Below are 26415 nucleotides of genomic sequence, written 5' to 3'. Positions count from 1 at the left end.
CGGTAAAGACAGATAATTCTGAAATGTTGGAATAAAATGTTTTCATGTCCGCCGATTATCAATCAACAAAAAACACCTATTTTGATCGGAATTTGCTGGTTATAATACACTGCTGGCCAAAAGTATTGGCACCCCTGCAATTCTGTCAGATAATGCTCAATTTCTCCCAGAAAATGATTGATGATTGTAATCTCGTCATTTATTTTGCTGGCAATGAAAAAACACAAAAGAGAATGAAAAATAATAATAATAATAATAATAAAAAACCATTATCATTTTACACAAAACTCCAAAAATGGGCTGGAAAAAAGTATTGTCCCCCTTTGAAAAATCATGTGATGCTTCTCTACAGTGTGTAATTAAAAGCACCTGTTACGTACCTGTGGCACATAACAGGTGGTGGCGATAACTAAATCACTCTTGCAGCCAGTTAAAATGGATTAAAGTTGACTTAACCTCTGTCCTGTGTCCTTGTGTGTACCACATTGAGCATGGAGAAAAGAAAAAGGACCAAAGAACTGTCTGAAAACTTGAGAAGCAAAATTGTGAGGAAGCATGGGCAATGTCAAGGCTACAAGTCCATCCCCAAAGACCTGAATGTTCTTTTGTCCACCGTGCGCAGTGTCATCAATAAGTGTAAAGCCCATGGCACGGTGGCTAACTTCCCTAAATGTGGACGGAAAAGAAAAATTGTCGAGAGATTTCAACTAAAGATTTTGCGGATGGTGGATAAAGAACCTCAACTTAAATCCAAACAAGTTTAAGCTCTCCTGGAGTTCAAGGGTATAACAGTGTCAACCCGTACTATCTGTCGGCGTCTGAATGAAAAGGGACTCTTCGGTATGAAACCCAGGAAGGGTGGGATACCCAGCAAGACCCCACTTCTAACCTAGAGACATAAAAAGCCAGGCTGGAGTTTGCCAAAACTTACCTGAGAAAGCCCAAAACGTTTTGGAAGAATTTTCTCTGGTCAGATGAGACAAAAGTTGAGCTTTTTGGGAAACGGCATCGACATAGAGTTTACAGGAAAAAAACGAGGCATAAGAACACGGTGGCAGAGGTTCCCTGATGTTTTGGGATTGCTTTGCTACCTCTGGCACTGGACTGCTTGACCGTGTGCATGGCATTATGAAGTCTGAAGACTACCAACAAATTTTGCAGCATAATATAGGGGCCAGTGTGAGAAAGCTGGGTCTCCCTCAGAGGTCATGGGTCTTCCAGCAGGACAATGACCCAAAACACACTTTAAAAAGTACTAGAAAATGGTTTGAGAGAAAGCACTGGATACTTCTAAAGTGGCCAGCAATTAGTCCAGACCTGAATCCCATGGAACACCTGTGGAGTGGCAGTTTGGAGAAGGCACCCTTCAAATCTCAGAGACCTGGAGCAGTTGGCTAAAGAAGAATGGTCTAAAATTCCAGCAGAGCATTGTAAGAAACTCGTTGATGATACCGGAAGCGGTTGTTCGCAGTTATTTTGTCTAAAGGTTGTGCTGCCAAGTATTAGGCTGAGGGTGCCAATACTTTTGTCCGGCCCATTTTTGGCGTTTTGTGTAAAATGATAATGATGTTTTTTTTTCCCATTCTCTTTTGTGTTTTTTCATCGCAAGCAAAATAAATATAAAGATATTACTACCAAAGAGTTTGTAATTGCAATCATTTTCTGGGAGAAATTGAGCATTATCTGACAGAATTGCAGGGGTGCCAATACTTTTGGCCAGCAGTGTATTCCGAATGAGGTGTGTACATGAAGCATATTTGTTCCTATCAGGCCTTTAATCATACATTTAAATAAATTTTTTTTGTAATAATTTGATGGATGACACCGAGGGGTTTTAATGTTTCCTGTGAGAGTGAAAAGGTCTTGTGGTCTCTGTAACAGAATGCCGTAATTTTCATACTATGAGCCGCTACTTTTTTCCCTTATTTTAAATCCTGTGCGACTCTTTTGTTAATTTATTTGGGTTCATATGTGAGACTTTGACAGTTGCGTCATAAGACTCATAATTATGACATGACACTGTCATGGGCATTAATGAATGCTTATGGCAAATGTTACTAAGGCTAGGTTTATACCGCAGCTCTTAATGCACAAATACGATTTTTTCGTGTTTTTCCGACTCAAGTGAGGCATGAACTTGACGGTCTGAACATGACAAGTCGCATAGAGGTGGACCATTTCAAATCCGATCTGGGCCACATTATTCCAGATTGTGGCTGCGGTCTGAACTGTCAAATCTCCTAAATCTGAATTTATGCAGCAATTAACGTCAGCAAAGAGCGAGAGGCACGGAGGACGGCAACGATGGAGCTGTACATTAGCGTTGGCGCCTAGCCTGAATTCGGATTTTTGGGAAGAGACAACAACATTCATAAAAAAAAAAATAAATAAATAAATAAATAAAAGGGTGGGGGGCAGGCCTGAGAATGCTCGGTTTTCTTTCGGTGTGCTATATGACCAGTACTGTATTTCAATATTGCTTACATGGCCTAGAGTTGGGGCAAACTGTTCTTATGTGGGTGCGTGCATGGACAACGCACACACATCCGATGCATGCATTTTATCAATCAGTATAAACTGAATATAAGACTAAACAGGGAATATTCATGTTTGTTATCTGTGTCCTCTTTTTGGAAATGAAAATATGATCACCCTAAAATGATGCAGAGCTAGTATGTGTAGTAATTTCTTTTGATGTTTTGATGCTTCTGCGCATGCGGGTCAGTTTGCTCAGCGTATGTCGGACTGCGAGTCAGTGTGCACTTGAACATGCTCAATGGACAGAGGCAGTCTGAACGGGCACGCCAAATAAACAGATATGACTAAAAATTGGAATTGTGTATTAAGACCTGCAGTATGAACCTAGCCTAAGAATCATCCGTCAAATTTGTCACTTAGTTGATTTATGTCCAGCTCGGATCTTATACAGCCATAGAAAAATGAGATGATTTTCCGGATGACACTAAATGACATCTGTCATGAGCATTCATTAATGCTCATTACAGTGTCATGTGACAGTGTCATAATTATGACAGCCTTATAACACTGCTGTCAAACAAAATGTTACCGGTTAATATCTTTTGGTGTAAATATCCCATATGCTGCAGTTCATAGTCCAGTGCGGCTTATCTAAGAACAAATGCCTTTTTCGTTTCAAATCTGGTGGGTGGTGGTTTATAGTCAGGTGCGCCTTATAGTCTGAAAATTATGGTAGATTTTTACTAGATTTAAATTAACAACAGCACAAAAATAATAAGTGCAGTTAAAAAAACAATAGGATTAGTTTGCGCAAAAAAACAAACAAAAAACAAACAAAAACAAAAAAACATATGGCTGCAAAATATATGTTAAAAAAAATCCCCCAAAACATTTTTTTCAGTGAATGCAGCATGAAAATATTTTAATTTATTGTATTTTATTTTTTTTTTCTCCAGTAAATAATGCATAAAAATATTTCACTACAGATCCATTTCATGTTTTCTTGTTTTTGTTGTTGTTGATAGTATAGTAAATAATGTGCTAAATATTGAATAGGCTATTTACATTTCTATTTACATACATTATATTTCATAATTTACACATTTTATTATCTTGTCAGTGAACAAAGCTTGAGTCTTTTAGAAAAAAATTAAATGCAAGAATTGGGTATCTTAGAACAGTGTACAATTTGGTGCTGACTGAGCCAAAGATGGATTAATGATCCTTAGTGGAAGGTCACTTATCTGCCAAGTAAACAAAAGATTTGAGTGTGCTTTTTAGTCAAACTCTGCCAAGTTTTAAAGGCACCGTTTCGACTCAGAACTGTGCTATCATTCTTCGATGCTCAAGTCACAATCATGAGGGTGGTGACCTCTTGCTTAACCACATGCAAACAGAAACAAACACAGATGGAAACAGCGTTTAAGCAAACAGCAGTGTATTTCACCACAAAACATAGAGCCAATTAGGCACCAAGAAAGAAAAACGAAAAAACAAAAGTAGAAGGTCAAACAAGGGAGAGACGAAGACTTTTGCAAGCCTCCATCTTGTCTTCTTCTTTGCCGCACTCCAGATTTTGTCAGTCACTGTTGTCTCTCAGCACGCATCCAGTGCCATGACAACTTTTATTTACATTTTTTTTTTCCCTCAAAAAAGGTGTTTCAAGTGGGTTAGTTGTACAGTGCTGCTGTTACAGGGTAATACGTTTTTCCACAGAAGCACACATACACACGACGCTTTAACACGCCACGTCTATATACAGGAAATATGAGCAGGAACAAAAGGTCATCAGTTCAATTCAAAGCGATCATAAATTACAGTTGTAAAACGGTATTATATGTTATTAATAACAACATGAGGAGGTGCTCGTTTACCCTTTGAAGCAGAGTGTGGGGAACCTTTTTATCAGAGCCCTTACAAAAAGCATGAAATACTATCCTGCTTATGTAGCATCAAGTCAAATAATAACGTCATATTATGATACATTATATTCATTGGCATTGGGAAAACGACTGACTTGCACTCCTACTATCCTTGTGACATTATTTTGTTAGCGGCACTAAAGTCGTTTTCAAATACAGTGGTACCTCTACATAAGAAGTTAGTTTGTTCCAGGACCTTTTTCGTAAGTCGAAATTGTCGTTTGTCGAGCAGGATTTTCCCATTAGAATATATTATAAATCCATTAATTCGTTCCACAGCCCGAAAACCTACACTAAATCCTTAATAAATACTGCTGGTACAATTGCAAAAAGCGATTTCACAGAACAAAACAAATAAATTATGAATAAAAATCGGAATAATAATATAATAATAGTAAAAATAATTAGGGGTGTGCTATCTTAGGCACCCCACGATTTGATTCGATTACGATTCAGGGTGCTACGATTCGATTATTGAACGATGATACGGTACTGGCGATGATCACAGTTATCGCAATTATCGATGCATCGTACATTACTAATTTAAAAAGTAGCCAAACAAATGTATGTCCATTATTTGTGTAAAATATCCTAATGATTCAACAAAAAGCTGCTCGTGAACTGCTTTTTTTTTTTTAACAAGAAAGTGCAAAAACATGAACCATTTTAAAAGCAGTACTTATTTCTCAACATGCCCATACAACACACAGCTGACCTTGCGATATTCTTTTTCACAAGAAGGTGCAAAAACATTAGCTGTTTCAAAGCCAGTACTTATTTCTCTCAACAGTACAATAAAATTTACACTGGTGGAAATAATTCCACATTTTCTGGAAACAAACAAAGTGTCTTTAGAAAAAGACTTCTTTTAACCAGTATAATTTGTTTTCACAGATTTCTGTACTGTTACGCATGTTTGTAGTGTTACCGCTGTACTTAATCATGGTTTTACATCTTCTGCATCTGGAGTAACTTATGTACACCACCAAACAACGCACAACTTGGCACGGAAATACATGTTAGCGAAGTCGCTAATGAACATAGCGCTCGGCGCAAACTAGTAACATCTCAAAAACAACAACAATAAAGGCTAAACAGTACAAGAGGGTTTGTGTACTCACCTTTGATAGACGAACACGGGACTTAGCAAAACACTCGGGACTTTTTCCAATTAACACGACTTGAACCTACTGCTGGACAACTGAAAGACAAGGAGCAACGAACTATCTCTCTTTCCTTCTCGCTCAAAAAAAAATAACTTGCGCATAGAAGCGCGACCACCAGGTCTCATACACAAATTTATTTTCCAGTCTTTTGAAAAGGAGTAAATCTCTCGCTCAGTAACCGGCAGCATCCATCATAACGTTGTGCGTGCGTCCGTTAAATGTGTCCGGGCTGAAAACGTGTCTTGAATTTCGTTTCGCTACTAGCAGCTGTCATAAAGTTATTAGGGAAAATCATCGTTTTTCAACATTTATAAATCGTAATCGAATCGTCACGTGTCGAATCGCGATGCCTCTAATAATCGATTTTTTGGCACTCCCTTAATAATAATAATTACAATACCAATAGTAATGTAACGAATCGGGTTGTAATCTGGCGGAAGTGCTTTGCTTGGTGTGCCTGAACGTACCGCGTGGCTGACTCGACAGAGTGAGACAGGGGCTTTACTTTCACTTTGTTCAGCTGCGGCGGACAGTAAGCATGTTGTGTTGCACAAGTTCTGAAATAAATGATTAAAAACCTGACGGAGCTGGCAATTTTTTGGCGATGTTACAATAATAATAATTGTTAACTTATAAAGACTGGCGAACGGAGATCGGAGGAGAACTGTCGAGATTGTACACATTCTATGGGTGTATTGTCAAGCCAGTTCACGGAAGCGCCCACCAAGCTCATATTTTTCTATCATTTCCATCTTCATTTCAACGGTAAGCCACATTTTATCCCTAACATTGTTGGAACCCATGTTGATTTCTCTCACAAGAAATCCGCCGTGGATCCGTCTTGTGGGAAAACAAAGAAACTACGGCTGTCATAAATCATCGTATTTTGAGCATGTCATCGGATGTAGAAATATATGGCGAGTCAAATTTTACGTCGAATGTCGAAAAGATCGCGTGTCGAAGTGATCGTGTGTCGAGGTACCACTGTATTTTTATGCATAAGATGCCTGGTTGAAGTATATATATCTGTAAAGATATTTTCATCGAATCGAATCGCGATTGAAATTGTTCTGCAAACAGTATGTTTTGAATTCGGTTATGGTGTGACATTACACCGCGCCTTATCATTCAAGTACCTGGCCTCTTTGTTCTACCTCCATGCCCTATAAAAGCAGCAAGCTTGTCGCCTATTCCTGGTTTAAACTGAGCCGGATCAAGCATACATTAAATACATAATGCATCATTTAAATCTATACATGTGTGCTGTGGTTTGGTACAATACCTTTGTAAAATGGCCAGTTCCTGTCTTTGTCACTTTTTTTTCCCGCAGCCTCCAACCTCAACTCCACTTCGGCCAATAGGCACTTTTCTCAGCTTGCGCGCTGGCAAAAATTGGCTTTCTTGCCTGGTTATTGATCTCCTGCGCGTCGCCTCTGGATATGACCTCCAACCTCGACGCACCGTGTAGGTGCGTTGGCGTGAACTGAGTGAACGTTTTCTTAAAAATAAGGATTATCTCAGCATTCTGGACCTAGGAAATCCAAGTGAAATCTTGCCTCCTGACTGAAATACGTCTCTCTGCATATAGCGTGCCCAGAACCCCACTGAAGCGGGAGTGTTAAGTGAATGTTTTATTTTTGTGTAATTGTGAAATAGCGAAGCTTGGTTAGTTGAAGAACAATTTAAAGCTGCCTCTCTGCAATGTGTCAAAGTCACCCACACACCCACTTAATTGACAGTCAATCAGAGCAAAGTGCTGAAATTTAAATATTAAATACAGTGGTACCTCGACATACGATCACTTCGACACACGACCTTTTCGACATCCGACGTAAAATTTGACTAGCCATTTGTTTCGACATCAGATGACATGCTCGAAATACGATGGCATGACAGCACTGCAGACGGACCCACGGCAGATTTTCTTATGAGAGACATCAACACAGGTTTCAAAAAGGTTAGTACAGGTGGTGAAACAAGTAAAAAGGTGACGCTTACCATTGAAATGAAAATGCAAATGATGGAAAAATATGAGCGTGGGGCGCGCATCCATGAACTGGCTCAACAATACAGTCGCAGAATATATACGATCTCCACAGTCCTCCTCCGACCACCGTTCGCCAGTCTTTATAAGTTGAGGTGACTATTATTGTGGTAACATCGCCAAAGAAATCGCCAGCTTTATCAGGTTTTTATCATTTATTTCAGAACTTGTCCAACACAAAACACCTAATGTCCACCGCAGTTGACGGTGTTCTCAACAAAACATTAAAATTCAAAGTAAACTCTCAACCGCACTGCTCCCTCTCTCTGTCACGTCAGCAAAAAAATCCCAGCCACATTAGAACCTGATTCGTTACATTATTATTATTATATTATTATTCCAATTTTATTCATAATTTACTTCTTTTTCTATGTGTAATTGCCATTTGTAATAGAACCAGCAGTATCGATTAAGGATTTAGTGTTGGTTTTTGAGCTGTGGAACGAATTGATGGAATTATAATGTATTCTTATGGGAAAATCCTGCTCGACATACGACCATTTCGACTTACAAACAAGGTCCTGGAATGAATTAACTCTGTATGTAGAGACACCACTGCATTCAAATTAGATCCAGCCAGCTGCATATTAATGTGAAACTGCTCATCTGTAGAAAAGCCATTAAAGGACTAGACATGTGCCGATTACCGGTTGCAAGGTATACCGTGGTGTGAAACCGTCAAGGCTTCAAAATCGCAAAAATTTTCCGTCACAGTATCCTTATGGTATTAGCTATTTTTTATGTCCCAAATATGCAGGGAGAAATCCCTTGCTTGTAGCTGCAAGGCTCAACCCTCCCCCATTTGTTTTTGCTCAGTGTTGGTGAGACAGCTTTGCTACACGATGGCTGGAGGAGGTGAAACTCTTTACCCCCCCCCCCCCCAATCAAAGAAAACGAAATCGCTGCTATGGGAATATTTCAGCTACAGGAAAGTTCCAGACGGCCGCGGGTTAGAGGAGGAGGGCCGACCGACATGTAAAATATGTTTGCGCAGGGTGGCTGCCGAGGAGGCAATACCTCCAATATGATTTTGCATTTCTACAAAATGAAAGGTGAGTAAACACTGTCATGGACGTTTCCCACCAGCTACAAGAGTTCCCGTAACTCCAGCGTGTTTAGTGTGTCTAGCAGTGGTAAAACATGTTTTTTTTTTCTCCTCTCTGACAACTGTCTGTTTTGAGAAAGAGAGTGTGTGTATCATGTAAACATCATATGACTCTTACACACTTGCTTTTGATGGAAAAGATTTCAATTATTTTTGTTCTGATGGTAATAATGTTGAGCTGTGGCTGTTGGTTTAGGCACACCTAAAGGACTGCATTTATTTTAATTTTGAATATTTAGTTTTTTGTTGTTGTTTTTTTTAAAATGTATTTTAACTTAACATTACAGTTATGTTACAATTTGCTAATAGGTTTTGAAAAATAAAAAGCCCGTTCAATGGAAAAAAAAGTTTTTTTTTTCTTTCTAAATCCAGATATCTCAAGGTAAAACATTTTAGAGCTGTAATTGCAATACCGTGAAACCGTGATATTTTGGCTTTAGGTTATCATACAGTCAGAATCTCATACCAGCACATGCCTATAAAGGACCAACTAAAGTAGCTTGAAAAATGACATTCTGGGCGTTTTCAACCTAAATTGGTAAACGGGGCATTCAACGTTATAAAAAAAGAATAATGTAATAACAAAAATAAAACTTTAGTGCCACTTTAATATTCAGTTGGGTTGAATAAGGACTAATTAACATCTCCACTAAAATGGGGTACATATATTTAGATTTTTTAACGGACACTACATATAATGAGGTGAAAAAATCAATAGTTGTGTTCTTTGTACTATTTGAGTGTGCGGTGTACTCCAGATGGCCAGCATACCACACACATAAAAATAACAACCAATAATCACAGTGGTACATTGTTTTTGCGCCTTTTCTTGCAGTTTGGAAAATGCAGACAGATTAAAAACACAACTTAATATGTACAGTAATGTTTTCAACAATTTTTGTTGGCTCCCACCCAAAATTTTTTTATAACGGCTGAAAAGAAGCTAATACTTGACAGGTAAACAAAAAGAGGAGTTATTGGGACTTACACACAATAAAATGTTCTGAACTACACATTGTAAAAGGATGCTGAATTTTAAAATGTTTTCAAGCTGGTAGAAGCAACAAGTGCATGGTAATCATTAGTAAATCTCCAATCACATTCCTCTCCAAAATATTGTTTGCATGCCCTGCCACAAAATTGATTTTTTTTTTTTTTAAAATGAAGTGTCTAAACACATTTTTTCCCAATTTTTAATTTGTGTTCGTTTTTGCCAAGCAGCACAGTTAAATTTGGTAAGCGCGTTTCGAGGTCAACTGGAGTAATTTTACAAGTAAAACTACTGCAGCTGCCTTATTGTTTGTCGATAGGCCAACTGGTAACTGATGATTAGACTAGTAGACCTTAACATAGTGAATGGAACCAAATTGTACCACTTAGTAGAAATGTTGTTTATGTGATATCCCTAGTTTCTATCCAAAGTCTAGTATGCTCTTTGTCCTCACTAGTATTTTTTTCCCCCCCAAAAATATTGAAATCTTGTTCTCTACAAAAACAACATTGGTTACCAGGTCGTTTTAATTTCTGTCACTTTGTTCAAAATATTAAACGCTTTTAATATTCAAGCGCGTCAGCCATGTGCACTTTCGGACCCTATTACTAGGATAAATGTTACACTTCAGACCTAAGGAGTATTTTAAAAGATTTAACTCATTCATTGCCATTAAATCCAATCCATTTTAACTGGGATTGCTGGCAGTGAATGATCATGTTTCTATGCCAATGAGGGCAATTCCCAATTCACCCAATTCAATTTAACAAGGAGCAAGACATGTGCCGGTAACAGTTTTCAAGGTTTACCGTGGTATTAAAACGTCACGGTTTCAAGACCGCAAACAATTCTGTCATACCGTCCTTACGGTATTAGCTATTTTTTATGTCCCGAAATGCAGGCAGAAATGTCTCGCTTGCAGAAGCAAGGCTACACCCTCCACCACCAGTTGTTGCAAAGTGACAGTGAGTCAGCTGTACTCCACGATGGCTGGAGGAGGTGAAACTCCTAAACTTTTTACCCCATCGAAAAAAACGAAATCGCTGGTATGGGAAAACTTCGGCTACAGAAAAGTAACAGACGGCTGCGACTTAGAGGAGGAGGGCCAACAGACATTTAAAATATGTCTGTGGAGGGTGTCTGCTGAGGAGGCAATTCCTCCAATATGATTTTGCATTCTTTCAAAATTAAAGGTTAGTAAACACGATAATGAACGTTTCCTCCAGCGAATTTAGTGTGTCTAGCGTTGGCTTTTTTGTCTCTGGCAACTGTCTGTGTTGAGAAAGAGTGTGTGTGTATAATGTAAACATGATACGAGTCATACATGTGCTTTTTATGGAAAAATAATTCATTTATTTTTGTTCGAATGGTAATAATGTTGAGCTGTGGCTGTGGGTTTATGCTCACCTAAAGGACTGCATTTATTTTAATTTTATTCAGAATATTTCATTATCTTAACTTATCATTATACTTATGTTCCAATTTCCTAATATGTTTGAAAAATTAAAATCCTGCTCTATGGAAAAAAGTATTTTTTTTAACCCCAATATCTCAAAGTACCGTATTTTTCGGACTATAAGTCGCACATGAGTATAAGTCGCACCAGCCATAAAAGGCCCAACGAAGAGGAAAAAAATCATATATAAGTCGCACTGGAGTATAAGTCGCATTTTCGGGTGAAATGTACTTGATAAAATCCAACACATAGAACAGATATGTCATCTTGAAAGGCAATTTAAAATGAAAATACAATAGAGAACAGCATGCTGAATAAGTGCACAGTATGATAATGTTACATGATGCATGAACAACGAAATGCGAACGTGGCCGGTATGTTAACGTAACATAGCTATTAAGACTTATTCAGATAACTATACCATAAAGAACATGCTAACAAGTTTACCAAACCACCAGTGTCACTCCAAAACACCAAAACAACATGTGGAATGATATAATAATGTGTCAATAATCTCACACATAAGTCGCTCCGGAGTGTAAGTCGCACCCCCAGCCAAACTATGAAAAAAACTTCGACTTATAGTCCGAAAAATACGGTAACACATTTTAGAGCTGTAATTCCAATACCGTGATACCGTGAAACCGTGATATTTTTGCTTAAGGTTATCACACCGTCAGAATCTCATACCCGCACATGCCTACTAGGAGCAGTTGGCCCTCCCCCCTCAAATGGGTTGGATGTCCATCAGCATCAATGGCAATGAATGAGTTAGGATATCATTTAGCGGTAATAGATTATAGGAAACAAGTCAATTTAAAACAATCGCCTATGCCCCACCAAAAAAAAACAAACCCCAAAAAAAACGGCATCATTTCTTGAAATGTTGATATTTACTAACAAAAATGACTTGGACAATTATTTTAAGGTGACGATATATCAACCTTAATGTACCAAAAATGGCTGTATTTTAAGGTCAAACTAATAGGTAAAATGGTTACCAGCAGGACAAAGCCACTCTTCTAATGCCCTAAATTGATGTGCTAGTGAGACAACATGTATACTAGCACATAAATCTTAAGCTTCATATCAAGGATATTGAGTAAGAGCTCAAGTGGCTTGCTGTAAATGTTAAGTTACCCGCAGCTGTCTGTTGATGTGAACTTAGGAGAGAAGACAAATGGATGTCAAATCATCATTATGATTTTTGCCTTCCCGATTTCAAGTTCATTGGCAGGAGGACTTGTGCAAGCTCATCACATAACACGGCATATGACCAAAATTGCTCCAAACCTTTGGTCACGCGGACCCCCTCCCTCTCACTCCAACCCTGGATTTGATTTAGTGACTGTTGTCATTTGTCTTTTAGACATCTATAAAAGCAAACACTTTGTGTTGATCAAATCCTAATACTAAATGTGACTCCAATGCAAATTGACACACATTAGCATGTATCATATACTGTAGGTTGGGTCACTGCTCCACAGGTTGTGTTAGAACCACGTAGTGGGTCCACTAAAATGCTCCACAGGTCAGTATTAATACAGCCAGGCCCCGTTGGGCTTCCACAGACTTTTTTTTTTTTAAACGATACAAGAGTGTTTAAATTGTTACTGCAGCATGATGTCCTTGAGGTTCTCCTGCAGGATGGTGTCCTTGACTGCGTGAAAGACAAAGCGGATGTTTTCTGTGTCCACAGCAGTGGTGAAGTGGTGGAACAGCGGCTTGCCTCGGTTTCTCCTTTTACGGCTGAACGACTGCACTAGAAACGCCTGCAGGAACAAGACATTGCAAAAGTGAGTGTGCCTTTTTGACTAGAATGTACTACCACATCTAAATCAAATTTACCATTTATTTTTTTGTATGCAAATACCTTGAGATTAAAGTTTAATTTGCTCTGTGACCAGGTTCATAACTCAAAATACCTGATCTTAAAATGAATGTATATACAGTACCATTGTAAATGACACTATGTCTTTTTTAGACATCATTCTAACGTGACCAACTTTGGCTGTAAAAGTGCAACAGAATATCAAAATATTCACCAGGGCACAGGTAACTTTAACACCAAATACCACCGCCAAAAACAATTTTCCGTCCAAATACCACACTAAAGACCAACATAAAAATACAGTTGCAAAACAATAGAATATGACTTAAAGACTCATAGATCTTCTCAAATATCTTTTAAAATGTACTTATATGCATTGATCTCCGTAAACACTCCTTAAATACTACTAAATTTACTTAAAGTTGGCTAAATATACCCTATAAGTGAGCTCGATAAAATCCACTGAAATACTCCCTAAAATTTAAAAACGTCAATTAAATCTATTGAAATACTTCATAAAATAAACCACTTACTCTTAGACGTATTTAAACAGTCTGGCCTGTGCCTCTTGACACATCAATATGCCTGTCTACTCTATTGACTAATTTGAGTAAAGATTTGTGTCCATCGCCCTCTAGTGGTTGGCCACCATCACTGAGGTGTTTGCACACCTACAGTAGCCCAGTGTCAGTTAATGTAAACAGTAACTTTAGCTGCTGTTGACTGTGTGCTGCGGGCGGCGACGTCTTTGAACAGTTTTTTTAAGGGGAAAAGTCCACCTGCTGAGCCAGAAGATGAGCCTACAACCCACTGTTGTTTTTGGCAGCCATTTTAATTTTCGTCTTAGTCTTTGGCACAAAAATACTTTTTAGTCTTGGTCATATTTTAGTCATTTCAAAATGCGTTCGTCTTTGTCAAGCTTTAGTCAACGGATAACTCAAAATTTAATCTAGTTTTAGTCGACAATTCTCAAAATGTTTTCTTCTATAAACCTCAAAAGTTTTAGTCCATGAATAAATGAATAAAAGGTTTCCAACTATTTCGAAAGAACAAGTCAGACGAGCACATAGCTGTAGAGTCTACAGCACGTTACATGAGTGACATGACCAAACACTGCTAAATGCATGCTAACTACACATAAAATAAGAAAATATCACACATTGTGAAAATATGAATGAAAGTATAGCAAATTTTCATCTCGTTCTCGTGTCGTCAGACAACAACTGGCATCCATCTCGCTATGTTTTATGGAGGTAGATTTGTGTCTTTATTTTTCAATCCAAAAAAAAAAGTTGCTTCAATCAAATAAAAAGTTGCTTCAATCAAAATATATATTTTCAATCGAAGAAAAAGTCACGTCAATAGAAAAAAATATGTTTGAATGCAAAACTAAATTTGAAACTCAAAAAAATATATTTGAAAACTATTTTTCTTTGATTGATTTTTTTTTTTATTTAAGTCAACATTTTTGATTGAAGTCATGTAATTTTGCGTTTGGACCACATTTTGGCTAGGAAATTTGTGTCTTTATTATTCAATCAAAAAATAAGTTGCTTCACATAAAAAAAATATATATTTTCAAAAGAAAAATCACTTCAATCGAAAAAAAAAAAAATCGCAGAAAAAAAGGTTTGAATGTGAAAAAATATTTGAGACTCAGAAATTCGCATTTGAACACATTTTTCATTCAAACTAAGTATGCATAAGTAGGCATAAAAGTATGAGGCAAGAATAATGGCCACCAGGGCTCCATCCAGCCATCGGAGTCTGCTGGAGTCCAAGCCGAATATAGGGCACTGGTACGGGGGTGTGACATCGGCATCTCACCGGAGTACCCACGACGGTACGTTGCCCTGTCGCGGCACACTGGTCGGACCCCGATATCACTCCCCAGGCGCGGAGGCCGGCTGTCGAGTGGACGGCCCGCGAATGACACGACACTCATTCAAAGCTGAAGCGACGGGGCTCCCGACGGGGCTCCCGGCGTGGACGCCTGCGACTCGCCGGTAGTCCACTCGCTTACTGGGCAGGCTAGTGTCGGGCCACTCGCCGACCACTATCGTACCGGCGCGTCGCGGACACTCCAGAAGGAACCAATTGCCAACCGTCAGGGCAGCGGGTGAAGTTCGCCGTGTTGAATCACATTAAGCAGCAGGGCACCGTACTCCGGTGAGATGCCGATGTATGGAGCCCTGGTGGCCATTATTCTTGCCTCATACTTTTATGCCATTGACGTAGTCACCTGCCACTCAAACACACCGGAACTAGCGTTGAAGTTGAATCTTTGTGTCAAAATGATTCAATCGAAAAAAAGTGCCTTCAAAACTTTTTCCACTTAAAAAAAAAAAAACTGCCTTCAAAGCTTTTTCCATTAAAAAAAAAAAAAAAAAGTGTTTAAAACTTTTTGCTTTTCAAAAAAAGTGACACTTCAAAATATATATATATATATATTTCAAATAAAAAAAATACATTTTCAAAAAAAATATTTTTGCAAATGATTTTTTTCTTTGATTAAAAATAGTTCTTTGATTAAAGCAACTTTTATTGCGATTGAATGATTTAGACACAAATGTCTTACCCTTAATATGGCTCAAACACAAAAAGGATTGCTTCAATCAAAGAAAACAGTTTGAATGAAAAATAAAGTGTTCAAATGCGAATTGCTAAGTCTCAAATATTTTTTCACATTCAAACCTTTTTTTCTACTATTGAATTTAAAAAATTTTTTTGATTGAAGTGATTTTTCTTTTGAAAATATAAATATTTTTGTGTGGCGGCACTGTGGCTGAGTGGTTAGCACGTCTGCCTCACAGTTCTGAGATCAAGGGTTCAATCCCGGGCTTCGGCCTTCCTGTGTGGAGTTTGCATGTTCTCCCCGTGCCTGTGTGGGTTTCCTCCGGGAACTCCGGTTTCCTCCCACATCCCAAAAACATGCATGGTAGGCTGATTGAACACTCTAAATTGTCCGTAGGTATGAGCGTGTGCGTGAATGGTTGTATGTCTCCTTGTGCCCTGCGATTGGCTGGCAACCAGTTCAGGGTGTCCCCTGCCTACTGCCCGTAGTTAGCTGGGATAAGCTCCAGCACCTCCGCGACCCTCGTGAGGAGAAGCGGCATGGAAAATGAATGAATGAATATTTTTTTGTTTGAAGCAACTTATTTTTTGATTGAATAATAAAGACACAAATGTCGTAGCCAAAATGTAGTCCAAACGCAAAATTACATGACTTCAATCCAAAATGTTGTTTCAATTAAAAAAAAACAACTTAAATCAAAAAAACAAAAATTCAATCAAAGAAAAATAGTTTTCAAATATATATTTTTGAGTTTCAAACTTATTTTTGCATTCAAACGCATTTTTTTTGATTGAAGTGACTTTTTCTTCGATTGAAAATATATATTTTGATTGAAGCAACTTTTTATTTGATTGACGCAACTTTTTTTGGGATTGAATAATAAAGACACAAATCTACCTCCATATGTTTTAGTCTCCCAAGACACCTTTTCAGCATGTCATCGTGACATCATTGTCATGAAAAAATTGCTTGTCATCGTTGACGAAAAACAACACTGCTACAACCAAGTCCATTCCGCATAATTACCTCGTGACGAACCGTATTCCTAAAGTCAAGAAATCGTTCATGATTGGAGAAGAGCTCAACATGCCTGTGACCAAGGATATTTGCAATCAAGTTTGAGGAGTAAAGTGAGTTACATTTTCCCTGCACTTAATGTTTGTTTTTAGCCCTGTCGTGTTATTTTATATGTACTGCACTTTTCTGTGTTTTTAGCCCTGTCGTGTTATTTTAAATGTACTGCACTTTTCTGCCACACATTGCCGGTCCGTGAAAAAATGGCCCACACCACACCGGTTCGTAATGCAAAAAAGGTTGGGGACCACTAATGTACAGTATTAAATAATTATTTCAAAGACAAATTGTTGCCACATAAACATTATGTTAAGTTTGATGATTTAACTCCTGTTCCCCTCGAGGTAGCCTGGGGGCACCACACTTTGAGAATCACAATTCCAGAACTTGAAGAATGATGACTTGACAAAAAAATACCAGTCATCAGTTATCGAAGGGATCGTTATTGTGTTGTGAAAAAAAGGAACCCAAGACAACAACTTCCCCACAATTGTGACTGCAAGAACTTTTTCAGTAATGCCACTTCAGAAGAATACTAGAGCCAATTTCAGACTTATATCACGCTAAATTCCCATGTAAGATGACGGGGGATTTACCAGTGCCATGGCTTCCATACATGGCTAGATAGACCGAGAATTACCTGGGTAAGACACTTTCAGACTCACCGCTCTCTGTGCGGGAAGCAGGATTTTATAAACCGGACATTGCGTCATTTTTGGTCGGCACCAGCAACAAAATAAACCACACATTTCCAAAGATGGACAACGGACTGTCTCTTCTTCGGCTCTAAGATCCAGTAGCATTTTAATTTAGTTATGCTTCCAATTTAATTTTGCTATCTTTATCTTTACTGTTTGCCATGTTGATAATTGCGATGTCTACGAAGAAAGAGGAAATGACGATCGGCCTGCCATGATACTGTATGTACTGTACTTAATCAGCCTTCCCGCCGTCACCCAGGCTTGACTTAACTGGCTGTTTTCATACAGTACGCTACTGGTTAAGTCCTGGACATTATACTAGGACCCATCCCGGTTAATGTCCGTGTCATCTCTGTGTCAATCAGCCCGAGAACATAAGGGCTACCCGTTTAAATACCCAAACCTAATCGAGTTCAGTGTATGTCTGAAGAGGGCTTAGTAGTGGCAATTAGAACTATGTGATGATAACCCTAGAACAAGAATTGCAATTTTTTAAAATCAAAATATGACAGTAGTACAAGGTTGTTTGTCCTTGCTGCTAAGTATAATATGACTTTAAAAAAGTGACAGTTTAAAAAGAAAGTTTTCCATCAACATCATACGATCCGCAGATCGGGAAAACAGTGTTGTCGTAACAGTTAATGTGTGTGGGTACCTGCACGTCCTCCAGCCTGCGCGGGTTCCCCCTAAACTCAGGGAAGTTCTTGCGGATGTCGGCGGTCCGGATCTTGTCCACCAGCAGGTCGGTCTTGTTGAGGAAGAGGATGATAGAGACGTTGAGGAAGAGCTTGTTGTTGACAATGGTCTCAAAGATGTTCATGCTCTCCACCAGGCGGTTGGTGCGCCGATCTTCCATTAAGACCTTGAATCAACAAATGCGTTGAATACAGAGACAAATTATGGATGGCATAATTTCTATGGCACTACTAGTAAAAACGATCTTTCAGCAAAGTACAGCCGTTTGCGCAACAGTAAATAGCTTGAACGATGCAATTAGCCACGGTAGAAATTCAGAGGCATTGATGAAAAGGTCAACGATGGATGAGCTATTTCAATTATGGCAGGATTGTCAAACATACAAATATACAGAACATGAGTGTGTTTTGCTAAATTGTGTCAACTGGAAGGCACGTTGACAACCACTTAAATGCTTTATAAATTATTCCGAATTTGTTGTCTGATATTGACAACCTTGTTTAGATGGCAGGTTTCAGGAGCAAAGTCTACATCAGCTATACTGTATACTAGGGATGTCCCGATCACATATTTTTGCACCCGAGTCAGAGTCCGAGTCACCTAAATTTTAAGAATCTGCCAATAAGAGTGCCGATCCAATACCGAAAAAAAAAAAAAACACAGCACACTAATGCAACTTTAACGATGATTGACACTTTTGTGCCTTTGATTGTAGCGCTACCAAGGTTCGCTGGCAAAATCAAATCTACAAACCTGTCAATCATCGTTAACTTTAAGTACCAAACGCAAGCTGGACAGTTTGGTCGCACTGCTTAGCAGGAGGGAGGGTGAGAGGCTGTGGCGCTGTATGAGCATGAAGCAGAAAAACAAATATAGTTTTTCAATTAAAAACAATCCTTTTCACTCAGTTTTGATCCTCTGAAAAAAAGCGCGATCGGCCCAATTTATTATTGCGTGATCGTATCGAGACATCCCTACATACAATCTACATTGTGCATCCTTTGCACTATAGCGCTGCAAAAATGAAAATCATTAATAAAAAAAAAATAAATAAAAAAAAAAAAAAATATATATATATATATATATATATATATATATATATTAGGGCTGTCAAAATTATCGGGTTAATGCGCGGTAATTAATTTTTTAAATTAATCACGTTAAAATCTTTGACGCATTTAACGCACATGTCCCGCTCAGACAGTATTCTGCCTTTTGGTAAGTTTTACAGCAAGGCTTTTTGTGCTGTCTAACAGCGAACTCTTGTGGTCGCTTTGCAACATGGTTTATTGTCTTCTTGCCAGTTCAATATGGCTGCATGATGTCTCGGGCTGATGCCTACGTTGTAATGTTGTGCTTATATGATCCTTGGACAAGATTTGTATGGTTGTTGTAAAGAATGTACATATTATGTTAGTAAGCGAAATGTTATATTTTTTGTATGAGACGCTTTTTGTTTATGTTTAGTGAACCTGTATAGCGTGCTAAGCTAACGTTGTTGCTAATGCAATGCTTGTGTACTTTTTTTTTGTAGTTTTACGACGGTCTAAAGAGGACAATGGTTTGAGGCCATTTTACTAATAAATCAGATGAAAAAGGAAGAAGTCTGATTATTAAGGCGTCATTCACTAGCTGTCTAGCTTTGGAAAAAGTAGACGCTTCGGAGTGAGGACAGCATAGACAGATTTAAATGACAGTAGAGTGAAATGCCCACTACAGTCCTTATGTACCGTATGTTGAACTTATATATCCATCTTGTGTCTTATCTTTCCATTCCAACAATTTATTTTACAGAATATATATATAATTTACAGAAAAATATGGCATATTTTATAGATGGTTTGAATTGCGATTAATTGCGATTACGATTAATTAATTTTTAAGCTGTAATTAACTCGATAAAAAATTTTAATCGTTTGACAGCCCTAATATATATATATATATATATATATATATATATTATAATAATAATATCTTAAGTAAAGATGTCCCGATTGATCGGGTCCGATCACGTCATTTTCAAAGTATCGGAAAAAAATATCGGACATGCCTTTATTTAATATATATATTTTTTTATTTGAATCGTTTTCTAATTGTATTTAACGTTACAGACAAAATGTCTTACACTCATCCAGAGTCTTTAGTTTTGGCTTAAAATAGGGCTATCAAATTTATCGCGTTAACGGCGGTCATTAATTTTTAAAAAATTAATCACGTTAAAATACTTAACGCAATTACCGCATGCGCTGCATGACCCACTCACGCATTGTCGCGCTCAATCTATATTGGCGCCGATTTATCTATATATAGAGGTAAAAGGCAGCGTAAAATGTGTAGAGTGAATTATGGCAGGCTTTGGAGCCTTTTTTTAATTGGCTAAAGCCTTAAAATTCCTCTCTCAACAATTAGAAATATCGTGAGAAGCAATGTGGGGAAGAAAGGTAGTGGTTGATCTTTCTCTTAACACCCTATGTTATTTCTCAACGCAGAGAAGATATATCAATTGCTGCCACTACGCATAGTCATGGTTGCACTTCCCATCATGCATTTGGGCAGAACAGTTAAATGGCTACAGTATCATTTACTGAAACCTCAACATCTGCTGGATTCATATAAATGTTGGAGGGTGAAGAAATAATTATACATTTTAAAAAAATACTAATTTAAAAATATGTGTTTGATAGTTAAAACTCTGGTAACTGGTAGTCACTGGTATACCTTATGTAATTATGCTGGCACCTTTTGTTTCCAAAAATTAAAAATATTTACACTAATACCTCATATCATCAGCTTGGGTGCCAGACAGTGCATCTGCATGTACAGTAAGTAACTTTTCTTCTTAAATGAGATAATGATAGATATGATTGCCGCTTGTGCCTAGACCACCACAATTGCACTTATTGATTTTTTTTCTTGTTTCCCAATTTTACATCTGCAGTTTCATTAGTCACACAGCCTCTGGGAAACACTATAAACTAACAATCTGTGCATCGATGTGGGAGTGTTGCTTCATATAAGCAAAAACTTCACTGCAACACATGTAGACCAATAATAAAACAATACTCCAAGGCATTCGAGTTGAAATGCCAGTACAGTATATCAATATATCAGTGTTACTGGTCAACTTTCTGCAGTAATCCATTGATCTCTCATCACACACGTGTGAGCCACAGAACCCTAGTTGGGAGCCATTTTCTATACACGGAAATCAAGAAATCAGTTTTCATCAAGTACATCATATGACTGCTTATTGGAAGAGGAGCTGACACTGAGGCAACAGTGGAGTTTGTTCAAGAGCGACCATAAAGAGAGCTTTGTGCTTTCAAAACCTCAGATGTTTCTTGTCAATTTTGTGCTTTTGGGAAGGACATACGGTAGAATAAAGACACCACTGTCTGCCGAATGGGGCTTACGTGATTTTAGCATCGTGTACCTGGTCGTACTCGGACGACGACACCATGAAGAGGATAGAGGTGATTCCATCGAAGCACTGGAACCACTTCTGCCTTTGCGAACGCTGCCCGCCCACGTCTACCATTTTGAAAGGGATCTTCTTGATGACAAAGTCGTGCTCAACAATGCCCTTGGTGGCCTTCCTGGCGAACAGAATGTCCTGCCTGCTTGGGCTGTAGCTCTGAAATGGGATTACCTATAACGTTAGACCGAGCTTTAACTAAGCTAACTTCTCAACATCAACGTGACTCACCAGCTGACCAATGCGCTCCAGGTTATCCAGGAAGTATTTGACCGACTCACTCTGCAGACAAGGGAGAGGGAAAAATGCTTTAGATTTAAAACATACAGTAGGTTCACCATGAACAACCAAGCGGAGGCAACTAGGCCCTTGCACCCTTTTTTCACGGCCAGTCCACAAAACGATCAAATTTTTTATGCCTAACATGCCTTACTCCGGCTACAATGGATGATGTAGGAAAAAAGTTTCAACAATTTAGCATTACCTACAGTATATGTGTAGGAAAGTGATTCTCAAAGTATGTGGACTCTTTCTAGTCATATGGATAAGAACCACTGCTAAAGAACAGTCAGTTGTATTTAACTTCTACTTAATCTCAAGAACCTTATTTTTTTCTAACATTTACTTGGGTAGAATTCTTTTCAATTATTGAAGTAGTTTGTTATGCTTCGAAAATGTGGTTAATAAAAATGTTGGATTTTCAGACAAAACTTCACTGAAAAAAGAAATGTGATGATGCAAGCAAAAATACTAAAGCATTCTGGTTACGCTAAGGTAGAATCAAACTTGAAAGAAAAATGGCGAATAAATAAAAAAAGAACCAAATACAGGCATGAAAACGGGTCGGGGGTTAAAAAGGTGAGAAGGTTGTGCAGGAAATATGTTACGGTACACTGCACAACCCAACAAAATACTGAGCTCTGTCGAACCACAATGTTTTTCAGCAGGGCCCATGGCAGGTGCTCATAAATAAAAAGGGGCACATGAACAAGTATTTAATACACCTTACAACAACATAAATTCAATTTTAACCAGCAATAGATTATAATTGGCTGTGACTGTGACATACATAATGAATGTGACATACTTTAATTGGGATGGGGCAACAGTTAATAGAAATCAACACTGTCATCAACACTTTTTGGCTGTGACTCAGTCACTGCCTCTTTTCTTCCTTCAACCTCTACATCAAAACTTCCTTCCTCAACTTGTTGTTTATCTGAGAACAAACCACGTCAGATGGTCGCTGAACCACCAACAGCACAGTTTCCTCAAAACTATTATTTCATTATTATCCATATTTGACAACTCTAGCACCTAATAATAAAGCAATGACCTAAAATCTTATAGAAAAATAACATTGTAATTGTGTTTATAATTGTATTTTATACCCGACTATCCTTGCAAACTGTTATTCTTACCAAGTGTGCTATACACCCAGCTTTAGCAGCCTCATCCAACTCCTTTTTTTTTATCCCTCAGTCTCCTTTTCTTACGAGGGATGTCTACATAATGAAATATAAATTTTAACTTAAAAAAAAAAACAGACTCCCGCTGGCATTTATTTTCAAGGCCTTCTTAATTTCTTTCTCTTTCAATAACTATGGAGGTAGATTTATGTCTTTATCATTCAAAAAAAAAAAAAAAAGTTGCTTTGATCAAAAACAAAGGGGCTTCAATCAAATTATATATTTTCAATCCAAAAAAATTTCACTTCATAAAAAAATGTGTTTGAATGCAAAAATAAATTTGAGACCAAAAAAAAAAAAGCATTTGAAAACTATTTTTCTTGATTGAAACAACCTTTTCGATTGAAGTAATGTTGTTTTGCGTTTCAGCCACATTTTGGCTAGGACATTTGTGTCTTTATTATTCAATGAAAAAATAAGTTGCTTCAAAAAAAAAAAAAAAATCAATCATAGAAAAAGTTTGCGCATGCGTCAATCATCGTTTAACTAAGTAAGTAGATTGAGAGAATTTGAGTAGACTCACTATGAAGCATTTAATGAAGCCAAGCATTTTGTCACTACTTTATTCTTGTTTAAAAATAATTCGGTGAGACGGTAACATGTTTAAATCTTATCATAATTATTACATTTTGAGGTGCTTAAAAACAATTTATTAATTATACTTTGGGGAAAAAAAGTGAAAAAACATGTCTCATACGTGTATCTTTTTTCCAATGCTAATCTGAATAAATAAATTAAACACGCAAAAAAAAAAATAAATAAAAATGGGTGGGGGCAGACCCGGCTGCAGAAAGAAATTACGGGGGGGCTTTACTTTTTTTGGGGGGGGGGCACACTTCTATAATGTAAATTTAGCCGTAACAGTGGCGTTTTTACCCGTTATATTTTCTGATGATAGTGTCAGTCAGTGAAACTGCAGGAGGTGGCAGCGCTATCCCTTCATGTTGACTTTTGGCCGCGTCTTTGTCATGGCTTGAGTTCGTCTTTAGTTTCTTGAAAAAAAAACACCGATGTCCATTCCAACTTGAATTAGCAACGGAGGAGCCGCTCAATCGCCATTTCTGTAACCGGAGCAATCCCTATCCAATCGCAGTACACAATGCCCGGCTACTCAGCCCGCCCCCCTTATCTGTGATTGGCTAGAAATTGCCTACATTCGCTGCTCTGATTGTGACGACAGATCAAGATAGGATGACTAGAGCAGTGTTTTTCAACTTTTTCTGAGTCACGGGACGTTTTTACGTTGGAAAAAATCTCGCGGCACACCACACCAAAATGTTCCAAAATTACTTTCTGTATAGTATATTTAATTACAAAATAATTTCTCAGTATTTATACTTACTCAGTGTGAAACGTTTAGCAATTAGGCTTGAAAAACTATCAGACAGGGGACTTGAGCAATGCATTTAAGCACATCAGGGCTGGTCGTCTCGCTGACAATGGCTTTGCAGAGAGGTAGTATTAACGTCTCTGGCACAGTTTGGGACTTTTGGGATTTAGCAACAAAGTAACTGGCTTTCAAGGCGTTCTTATTTACCTTTGTAGTATTCCCCAAAAAAGTTGCCCATTTCTCTGTGTTTTCACGAAAGCGTACAAAATAATCCATCGACTTGTTCTGAAGCGACGGGGGTTCATTTGGAGATGAGTTTAAGCTTGTATGGCGCCATGGCGCTAGATAGCCGCTCGTGTCGCGTTCAAGAACTGCTCGGATTTCTAGGTATCTCCCACCTAGCTGTCCTCGATAATGTGTTGGAATAAAACAAAGAGGGAGGATTAACGGTCGTCACATATGGATAAAATGGAAAGGACACTTTTGTATATATCGACACTTGACGAGTCAAATAATGAACATTAGAAGTGCTGGGGTCCACATTGTTACGGAGAGCAAGGTGGCTGACGGCTAGAAATCCGAGCAGTTCTTGAACGCAACACGACTCATCTGCACACAACCGAGAACTTTTTCCACATTCCTTCCTTCCTACTGCAACTTTGCCCGACGATGTTAAAAAAAAGCGACATTGGATAATTTCTCGCGGCGGCGGCACAATCGGTTGAAAAACACTGGAATATAGGGTTCATTCTCCCCGTGTGTGTGTGTTTTTGTGGAAGATTAAAAAAAGAAAAAAAAAAATTACACAGTACAGTTTAATCGAGCTAGGGCGGACACAGCCGTCCCTCAGGGCGGGCACGGCCCCCTAATGCCCTCCTATGCCGCCGGGTCTGGGTGGGGGGTTGCGCCACTTCGCAGTTTCACTTATCGCGGCGGGTTCTGGTCCCCATTAACTGCGAAAAACAAGGGATCACTGTATTTCTGAAAAGCTTTAAGAAGCAAGAATTCATTCGGACGACGGGATCGATGCAAGGCGCCCCCCTCCATCTGAGCATGACGCTTAGTTTGACTCAACAGTGTGTTTTTTCGTTTATATTACTGTTAAATACACAAGCTTGACGCTAACGTAACGGGAGCTATTTTTTCACGGGAGATTTGCCTAGCTCTGGCAGTGTTCAACGCAAGCTGCAACGAACGGCAGTAACTTTATTATATCGCAAAATATGAAAACGATTGAAACCATTACTCACCAAATTCAATCTGCTGGCAAATGCAGGCAAGTGTGTATGCTGTGCTCTGGTTTGCCCCGGATGGATAAGGCCTGCTTTTTGTTGTCGCAGCTTTGCAATGCAACCAAAGGCTCACGCTACACGTGAAGAGTGCGATTGGAATAATGGAACGCAGTCTGGGCCTATGATTGGTTCTCGTCAGCGAAGCAGCCAGAAGGATTTGCTGACTGCTCAAGTGTCATTTTTTTAAAGGTTTTTGAAGTGCTCAGTTTACGTACGTAAGTTAATCACATGATATTAATAATAATAATTTTTTGACCCCCCCCCCGAAATAAATTTCTCCTCGGATCTACACAATTCACGTAGGTCACACTTTTTCGACTTGAAAACTGCGAATTTCGCAGAAATGTGAGACATTTTCATGCCTGCAAATAGTTAAGTCATCGAAAGAAAAGAATTATACATAACAATTCAAAGAAAGACAAAATGTGACCCAAATGTGCTTGTGATACATAAAAATGAACATTTGACCATAAAAACTCAAATAACTAGATAGAAGAAAGACTTCCCCCTGTCTGTTTTAATGTAATTATCTAAAACCAAATTCCCCTTAAACAAGGCTGTTCACTTTTATGAAAAAAAAAAAAAAAAAAAAGACAAGGACCATGTGACGTAAGGCGAAAGATGTATTATATTCAATAAAATTCTTAAAGGTCAGAAACAAGAGCGCACATTAATTTTTCTTGAACAAAACGTCTCCTCTGTTCACACTTGTGAACATTGTGAATTGAGATAATTGGAGTGACCAGTTAGATAAAATGTGAGGCGCCAGAACTAAGCTGACCCACTTTTGATAATCCATGTTGTGTTGTA

The 26415-nt window shown here is 38.3% G+C and overlaps 1 protein-coding gene across 1 annotated transcript in view; it reads right to left on the bottom strand.

Moving 5' to 3' along the window:
* Positions 1-1953: 1953 nt before the first annotated feature.
* gna12a (guanine nucleotide binding protein (G protein) alpha 12a) overlaps positions 1954-26415 on the bottom strand; it is a 54017-nt gene continuing 29555 nt past the window's right edge. Inside the window, exons 3-6 of the mRNA XM_057843096.1 lie at positions 21746-21796; positions 21473-21673; positions 17999-18205; positions 1954-12934 (exon numbers count right to left, since the gene is read on the bottom strand). Coding sequence (XP_057699079.1) covers positions 12773-12934; positions 17999-18205; positions 21473-21673; positions 21746-21796 — 621 coding nt within the window. The 3' untranslated portion in view covers positions 1954-12772. The remainder of the gene's footprint in view (positions 12935-17998; positions 18206-21472; positions 21674-21745; positions 21797-26415) is intronic.

The sequence above is a fragment of the Corythoichthys intestinalis genome, chromosome 8, assembly GCF_030265065.1.
Source record: "Corythoichthys intestinalis isolate RoL2023-P3 chromosome 8, ASM3026506v1, whole genome shotgun sequence".
In the NCBI taxonomy this organism is placed as follows: Eukaryota; Metazoa; Chordata; class Actinopteri; order Syngnathiformes; family Syngnathidae; genus Corythoichthys; species Corythoichthys intestinalis.
This window is presented reverse-complemented; position numbering and strand designations above follow the sequence as displayed.